We start from the raw sequence: 8,870 nt of genomic DNA on the forward strand, positions 1-8,870 counted from the left end.
ATGCTTCCCACAGCACTTCTTCTTGACTAGCATCATATTCAAGTGTCAGTCTATTGTTGTAACTCAGCACTGAAGGTGGAGAGATGGCAATTTTAGGCCAAGTTAGTGTAAAAAGGGTATAGGCCTAAAATTGCCATTTCTCCATCAAAGGATTAATAAGAGAATATGATCCTAGTCACGAAGGAGTGCTATTGAAAGGATGTAGAGCCGTAGGATTGTCTTATTATACCACTGAAATAAGCTGCAACAGGACGAAAACCTTAGTCGACTTAAAATGAATGCACTATATTTCCTTCAGCCAGAGAACGTCATTTTCATATTAATTTTGCTGCCTCCAGACGATTTTCTTCAGGTCAGGAGACTTTACAATCCACAGTATAGTATGTTCACCTTGACTAGGCGTAAAATTGCCATCTCTTGATCTTAACTGCAATGAAAATATAATCTGTTCACAGTAACCAGGCGTAAAATTGCATTCCCTCCATCATCATTACCATCATCATCAGCAGCAGCATCATTACCACAATCATCATCATCCCAGCCTCTTTCCCTGCCTAATGATCCCTGAAATAACCTACAACAAATAAAAAATGCTTGTAACCAAGGATGGCTTTTGCAATAAGTTAAAAAAAATAAAAAAGGAATACTCTGCACTTTCATGTTCTTGTCCTCCCTTAAAAAAATTTAACTACTACTACTACTACTACCACTACTACTACTACTACTACTACTACCACTACTACTACTACTACTACTACTACTAAAAATAACGATTAATAATAATATCAACAACAATAACATCGACAACATAAAGCTCTGGTCTACAGGAGAGAGAGAGAGAGAGAGAGAGAGAGAGAGAGAGAGTGTCTGACAAGTGGAGTGATGGGATGCTTGTGCTTTGTACCGACTCTCTTCCCCACAACCTCTCTCTCTCTCTCTCTCTCTCTCTCTCTCTCTCCCGACTGCCGATGCCATACATACTACAGTAATACATACCAACATTAAAATATTTATAATCGCACAAATGCACGAACACACAAACACAGAAAAAGCTTTTGTAAACATACATATAATTATACATACAGGCACACACGTGCACATATACCAAAACACATCTACACGCACACACACACACACACACACACACACACACAAACATGCACACACATACACAGAGAAGCAACCTTGATTACATAAACTTGCGTACCCGTGGAAGATGTCTTATACGCACACGATCAACGAATACAGATACACAAGATTTAAAAAACACCGCCCCCGCACACATACACACCACAAACACACGCGTGCGTACACACGTGTACACACACATACGCATATACACACAAACAAACAAACAAAAAAACATACACACTGACATCGCCACCAGGCACCATAGAGGCTGATGACCCTAACACACACACACACACACACACACACACACACACACACACACACACACACACACACACACACACACACACACATGGTCATGCTACAGATAGACATCCGCCTCAGGCAAGGAAGGTGCGGAAGCGAATGATGCGGAATGGAGAGAGGAAAGGAAGAAGAGAGAGAAGAAAGGAGGGCGAGAGAGAGAGAGAGAGAGAGAGAGAGAGAGAGAGAAGGAGGAGCAAAGAGGAGGGGCAACGTGAGGGAGAAAGGGGTAGGAAAATTAGTAGGAAGAAAGAGGAATGGGAAAGAAAAAAAAAGAAATGGGAGACTGGGGATGAAAAAAGTGAGATAGGGATGGGTATGAAAAAGGGAAAAAAAGATGAAAGGATAAGAGTAAGTAAATATAGGAGAGAGGAGGAAGAAAGATGGAGAGAGAAGAAGAGAGATAGGTTGGTTGCAAAAAAGGGAGACAGGGAGACAATGAGAGAAAAATAATGGAGAGAGATTGGTATCAAACTGGAGAATGGAGGAATGGAAGAAGAAAGGAAACATAAAGAAAGATGTGAAAGAAGGAGAGTAAGGAAATGAGGAGGAAACTAATAAGAAGAGAAAGGCCGATTGAATGGAGATGAGAGAGAGAGAGAGAGAGAGAGAGAGAGAGAGAGAGAGAGAGAGAGAGAGAGAGAGAGAGAGAGAGAGAGAGAGAGAGAGAGAGAGAGAGAGAGAGAGAGAGAGGAAAAAGAAGGAATTGAAATAGAACAAAAATTGGAGAGAAAAAGATAACACATTCAGAATTAACGAACGATTAAATAAACGATTAGATGATGGAAGAAAGCATAGGCAAAATAAATACATAAATAAAAGAAAATAAGAAAAATGTAGGAAATAAATAAATGATGGAAGGACAGAGCTGACCAGAAAAGAGGGGAAAAAAAAAAGGAGAGAGGAAAGAATTAATGGAGCCAATTTTTCAACCTTTCTACTCTTTTCAACTACATTCCTCTCTCTCTCTCTCTCTCTCTCTCTCTCTCTCTCTCTCTCTCTCTCTCTCTTCACCTTTCGTTTTTCCTCTCTTCTTCATCTTCTCTCCCTCCACCTCTCTCACTATCTTTCCTGTACTCTTATTCCATCTCTTCCAATCCTCCATCCTTCCTCCCTTCCTCTCCATCTTCTCCTCTCCTTTCTCCTCCGTCTGCACAATTTCCTTCCTTCTCCCTTTCCTTTCATCTTTCACACCTCCCTTTCTTTCAACTCCTACGCCTTTCCTTCCCCTTTCCCTCCTTTCCTTCCTCCTTTCTGTCTTTTTCCTTTTCTCTTCTTTCACATCTCCTTCTCTCTCTTCCTTCATCTTTTTTTCCTTCATCTCTCTCTCTCTCTCTCTCTCTCTCCCTCCATCTTCTTTCCTTCATTTCTCCACCTCCATCTCTTCATAATTTTTTACTTTATTTCTCTCTATCTCTCTCCTTTCTTCCTTCCCTCCCTCCTTCTGTTCGTCTCTCCCTCTCTCCTCCCCTCCCCTGCTCCTTCACCATTATTGAGGACGCATGTAGGGAAGGGGATTACTGAGAGAGAGAGAGAGAGAGAGAGAGAGAGAGAGAGAGAGAGAGAGAGAGAGAGAGAGAGAGAGAGACAGAGAGACAGAGACAGAGAGAGAGAGAGAGAGACAGACAGACAGACAGACAGATTCTTCTTCTTACTCTCTAATTTTATGCTTCCTCTCTCACGTTGGTTAAGGGGTACATAATAAAGTTGTATCTCCCCCCCCTCTCTCTCTCTCTCTCTCTCTCTCTCTCAAGTACAGACAGATAGCGGACACTGTTTGCTCTTCCCTTGTTTTTCCTCCTCCTTTCGTCCTCTTTCTGTTTTCCTCATTTTTGGTCTTTTTCGTCGTCACACTTTCCTTTTTATCTCTTTTTAAATATCTTCATTATCGTCCCCTTCCTTCTATTCTTTCCATTATTATATTTTCCTCCCCTCTTCGTTCACAATTCCTTTTTTCTTTCTTCCTCATATCTCTCTTGTTATGTATTTATCCTTCTTTCTTTCTTTCTTTTCCCTGTCTTATTCTTTTCTTCATTTTTGTAACCTTTTCGGCTCAAGTTATAATTTCTGTTTTATTCTTGTCATTTGCAGACGATTTTATTCAGCTTAGGGGATATTTTCTAAGCTGAAGGGGTTAGATTTAGCCTTCATTAACCCCCTTCACTACTGTAGCTCCTGAGATGCATAATATCGTCTGAAGAAAGCAATAAAAATCGTCTGAGTCAAAGGGTTTATGGTTCGTCTTTCCTCTTTTCCTCTTCTTTTCATTATCCTTTTTTTTTCTTCATCTTTCCCCTCCCCTTCCGTTTACACCCACACTCCCCTCTTCCTCCTTATTTAGTCTCTTCTTCCTTCCTTCATCCTTCTTCTTTCCATTATTTTTTTCCACTTCCTGTTTCTCCTTCTCGCCTCCTCCTCCTCCTCTTCCCTTCTTCAGCTAAACTTCCCCTTCTTCTCCCACCGCTTCCTCATTTCTGCCCCCTCTTCCTACTAATCTTCCTCCTGCCTCCTCCTCCTCCTCTTCCCCCTCCCTGCAATACATTAACTCCCCAGACCAATAGCGGGAGTGACTTCGACTCTCAGTGGGGGAGGAAAGCAGGGTTTGGAAGAGGGGGTGGAGTAATTGCCTCTCTCCTCCTCCTCCTCCTCTTCTTCTTCTTCTTCCTCCTCCTGCTCCTCCTCCTCCTCCTCCTCCTAATCCTCCTCCTCATCATCATCATTGTCTTAGCTTCCATCTCAGCCTGCTTCTCTTCGTCTCGCATTCTCCTTTTCCATCTCTTTCTCGTCTTCCTCCCCTTCTCCTCCTCCTCCTCCTCTTTCTCCTCTTCCTCATCTTATTCTCGTCCTCTCCTTGCATTCCCCTCATCCTCCCTCTCTCATTTTCTTCTTCACTTATTGTTTCTTCCTTCTTACGTTATCCCTTTCTGTCTCACATCTCCATTTTTTTTTTTTTTAAATTCCCAACCTTGCTTCGTTTTCTCTCCATCTCTTTCTCCTCTCTCTCTCTCTCTCTCTCTCTGTATCTATTTCTCTATACTGATTTATACTTAACTATGTATGCACACATCAGTTTATAGAGAAGAGAGAGAGAGAGAGAGAGAGAGAAAGAGAGAGAGAGAGAGAGAGAGAGAGAGAGAGAGAGAGAGAGAGAGAGAGATGGAAGAGGAGTAGCAGTAGAGAGGGAGACAGAGTGTGAAGACGCGGTGATGCGAGGGAGGCCCAGGAGACAAATGAGGCGACGACAGAGAGAGAGAGAGAGAGAGAGAGAGGGAGAGAGAGAGAGAGAGAGAGCAGAATCTGACCTCTCACCACCTTAAAAATGATGGGTTCTCTGCTGCAACTTGACTCTTCCCAGGATGAACTATTTACACCATTTTTTTAACCCCAGCTCCCAAAATTCGAAGCACACCAGAATTTAAAAAAAATAGGGAAAGATACAAATTAACCTGTATTGTGCTTGAAATATAATAATTTTGTTCTGGGACTAGAATTTTGAATCATGTTTGTAAATTTTGAGGAACTTGGTATATGTGTGCATTTTGTTTCATGGTAAAGTGAAATGATGGGAAAGGAGGAGACAAAATGAAGAGAAAAAAAAGGGAGGAAAATGGGGAAAGAAATAGGAAAGTGAGGAGCAAATGGTATAGTGCCTTTGTACACACACGAGAGAGAGAGAGAGAGAGAGAGAGAGAGAGAGAGAGAGAGAGAGAGAGAGAGAGACAGAGACAGACAGACAGACAGACAGACAGAGACAGAGAGAGAGAGAGTCAAAGGGCAATACAAGCACGCAAAAAAAAAAAAAAAAAAGGAAAAAAAAGGGCGAAATTACAGGGATGACTAAAGCACTGAAGAATAAACCAATCAAGATAAATTGTTAATCCGTAAGTTATGGCAAATACTTCATATCGCATCAAAGTTTTTATCACATAATCTCTTTGACAATATTAAGCTGCCACGATCTAATAATACCTTTGTCTGAGCATCTGTTCTTCATCTGTGTTCACGTCATCCCTTTTAGTCCGATGACCCCCTTTCAAAAATTATATTCTTCTTAACATCAGGCGATTTTATTCAGCCAATGGAAGACCTCTAGTAGTGAAGGGGTAAATGAAGGCTTTATTTATTTATTTATTTATTTTTGTGCATGGAAGGAGGAATCAAAGGCCAGAAGCCCAACAAGGTAACAAAGAGCCAAATTCAAGATCCGATCATTTAGAGATGCCAGGATACACTGCGTTCAAAAGACCGGAGGTCATAGGCAGTAGAAAATACACACAGGGGAAGACAGTTCCAGAGTTGACCTGTTGCATACATAAAGGACTGGGAGTAACGGTTAACTCTTGCATTAGAGGGCTTGACAGAAAAGGAACGAGAGTTTGCTACTAGACGGGTGCCACGCGCTCGGATATGTGATAAAAAGTGGGGCAAATCGTTCATCCTGGAAAGTGTTGTTACAGCAAAGAGACCATCATTTTTAAGGTGCTGGGAGATCAGATTCTGCTCTCTCTCTCTCTCTCTCTCTCTCTCTCTCTCTCTCTCTCTCTTTCACTCGTCCGAAACCTACCTCCTAAACTGAATAAAATCGCCTGGGGAGGAGAGGGCATGGTAAATCCAGGGTGATCCATTTTACATAACTTTCCTCTTCTACTACGCTGGGTGATCTCTAGTGTGCTGCGGGGACGGCTCAGTCATCATCATCAAAGGCTATCCTGCAACATTTATTCATTTCCTACTCACACTGCCACACCCTTGCCCACACCAGCAGACTGAGCCGTTCCCGAATACATACGATTCTGCGAGGTGCTTCTAGTGGACTGCTATTTAAGGACCACCCTGTAGTCTGTACTCAGACTGAAGGGATAAAACGTGTGTACAAACTGCCAACTGTACTACACAGTAGGGGGTAAAAGTTCGCTTAATATTCTACCTCTTGTACTTCTCGTCTCCCTCTGCTGGCCAGTATTCCTGAGCTAAGAGAGATTTGGTATGTTTCTCTGCCTAATATATCATCTCTTCCATTTCTCTCTTTACATTCCTTAGCTGAGAGAGGTGTGTTATGATACTCTGCCCTTTGATGAGTCTCCTTGATATGATGCGTCAGGGATGAAAGTGACGAACAAGCCCTATGTGTGGAGCAGAGGCAGTGCAATAGTAAGCGACTTTTGTCTCTGAGTGTTGTAGTAGAAGTAATGGTAGTAGTAGTAGTAGTCGTAGTCGTAGTAGTAGTAGTAGTAGTCGTAGTAGTAGTATAGTAGTAGTATAGTAGTAGTAGTAGTAGGATCATCTAAAATGTGATCCCAGTTGACTACAGGCTGAAGTTGTGCTCCTGCAGTTCACAATCATTTTTTGAAGGATAGGGAGGGAGTTGGAGGACGTATGTACACCTGGGCAGTGGAGCCGCCAGGTTATTTCCGTGCCACCACAAGAAGGCGTCCCCTCCCCTGAGAATACAACCCAATTTCGCCAAGTACTCTCATTACAGTCAGCACCTGCAGTTGCAACGATGGCTGGGTGGTTTATGGGATGAGGGGTGTGGTGAGTTATGTTACACGCACACACACTAACACGCGTCTGGGTCACGCTTCTGCATGATTAGGGTACACATTGTCAGGCATGTTATACTCTGTTATCTTTAGCTGGGGTACTGGAGAGGGGTGCCTTCGCGTGGTGGTATCGATATAGCTGGGGGACGCGACTTCCTGGTTATGCAAACATCCCTCGGCTCCTTCCCCGTCCCACCAAAAGGAAGATGGTGGACTATACTGGGAGGGCCATTTAAGCCTGCCGTCCACTATGTTCACATTTAGATGAGTCTAGGGTAGCAATTACAACTCTTGCCTTTAACTTGGAAATTTTACCTTAACTTGGCTTAAAATTGCCGTCTCTCCATCTTGAACGCAGAGCTGTAACAAAAAATCAACAGAAGAATGTGGCGCTAATCGTGAAGAAGTGCTATGGAAAGGATGTAGAGCCGAAGGGAGCGTCTTATTCTTACACAGCACTATAACAAGACATTAACACTAGATTGTTGTGGTGGAAGACTGGAATTTCGTTTCAGTAGCTCGGAATGTCAATGTGTAAGCGAATTTTTGTCCATAGTTATAATTCTGAGTTATATGTACCGCTATTATTACACACACACACACACACACACACACACACACACACACACACACACACACACACACACACACACACACACACACACACTCTCTTGTGGTGTATGAAAATTGACTTTGCATGTGTCGGCCCAGTTATTGAGAGAGAGAGAGAGAGAGAGAGAGAGAGAGAGAGAGAGAGAGAGAGAGAGAGAGAGAGGATGGAGAAAGTTAGAAGAGAGTGACAGAATGGAATAAGATGTAAACAGAATGGGTAGGGGTGGAAACGTGAGAATGGAGACAGTGGGAAAAAGGAATGGGAAGAAATGGTGTAAAAAGAGGAAGATGCTGGAAAGAAATGAGGGAATGGGGAGATGAAGAAAAAAGAGGGCATGGGGAGAAAGGGGGAGAAAAGACTGGGGAGGTAAAAAATTGCAATGGGGACTGGGGGTACTAGAAAGAATGGGGGAGAGAATGGGAGTAGGAAAAGTAATAAAAAACAAGTGAGAGAGTGGGGAAAACTGAAAGCAAGTAAGACAATGGAGGAAAAGAGAAGCATGTGAGAGAATGAAGGAAAATAAAAACAAGTTAGAGAAAGGGAGAAAACAACAAGCGAGAGAACAGGGAGGCTCAAAAATATGTGGGAGAATGAGGCGAGAAAGAACGACCAAAACGAAGGAGAAAAAATTAAGGAAAGCAGAAAACCAAAGAATGAATGGGAATAATTGGCAAAAAAATAACGGAAAAGAAGACAGAGCAAGAAAAAGGTGAGAAATGGGATGAACAAAAAATAAAGAAATAAGAAATAAGGAAGAATATGGGAGGGAGAAAAAAAAAAGAAAATGGCGGTATTCTCGTCACAACCCATTTAACTCCCTCCCTCGTCTCTTCCACTTTCGTAAATTTCCCTCCTCAGTGACGTGGATGATGGGGAAGCGGGGGAGGGGAAGAGGAGGAGGAGGAGGGGGAAGAGGGGGGAGACAAGATACGCCTCAGGCACCTCTTTACACCTGTTTTCATCCACTGACACCCCACCATCCCTCCCACCACCATTATCCTCAACATGGTGTCTGCGGCTTTCTCTCGTGCTGTATTGTTGGTCATTTCGGTACTGGTCAGTTCCTGGTTCTTTATCTTTCTCAGAGCCTCCGCCCGCCACTATTACCACCATCAGCCACCACCATCATCGTTATTATCTACCATTAACCCGTGATGTGCTGACAAGAAGCCTACACTCAGTGGCGCTGAGCACCCTGGGTTTGAGTAGCTGCGGCATCCACCCGGAATGCAAATCTCCTAATAATATTTCGCTGGACTTCGCCGTGGGAAGGACCCTTT

General features: G+C 43.0%; 1 protein-coding gene across 1 annotated transcript in view; it reads right to left on the bottom strand.

The window, feature by feature from the left end:
* Window positions 1–8,767: 8,767 nt before the first annotated feature.
* Window positions 8,768–8,870, bottom strand: part of LOC145397863 (uncharacterized) — a 39,239-nt gene continuing 39,136 nt past the window's right edge. Inside the window, exon 3 of the mRNA XM_080270897.1 lies at window positions 8,768–8,870. This exon is cut by the window's right edge and continues 72 nt beyond it. Coding sequence (XP_080127023.1) covers window positions 8,768–8,870 — 103 coding nt within the window.

This window comes from Coenobita brevimanus, chromosome 43 (genome assembly GCF_032717465.1).
Source record: "Coenobita brevimanus isolate Jiangsu-jjx chromosome 43, ASM3271746v2, whole genome shotgun sequence".
Classification (NCBI taxonomy): domain Eukaryota; kingdom Metazoa; phylum Arthropoda; class Malacostraca; order Decapoda; family Coenobitidae; genus Coenobita; species Coenobita brevimanus.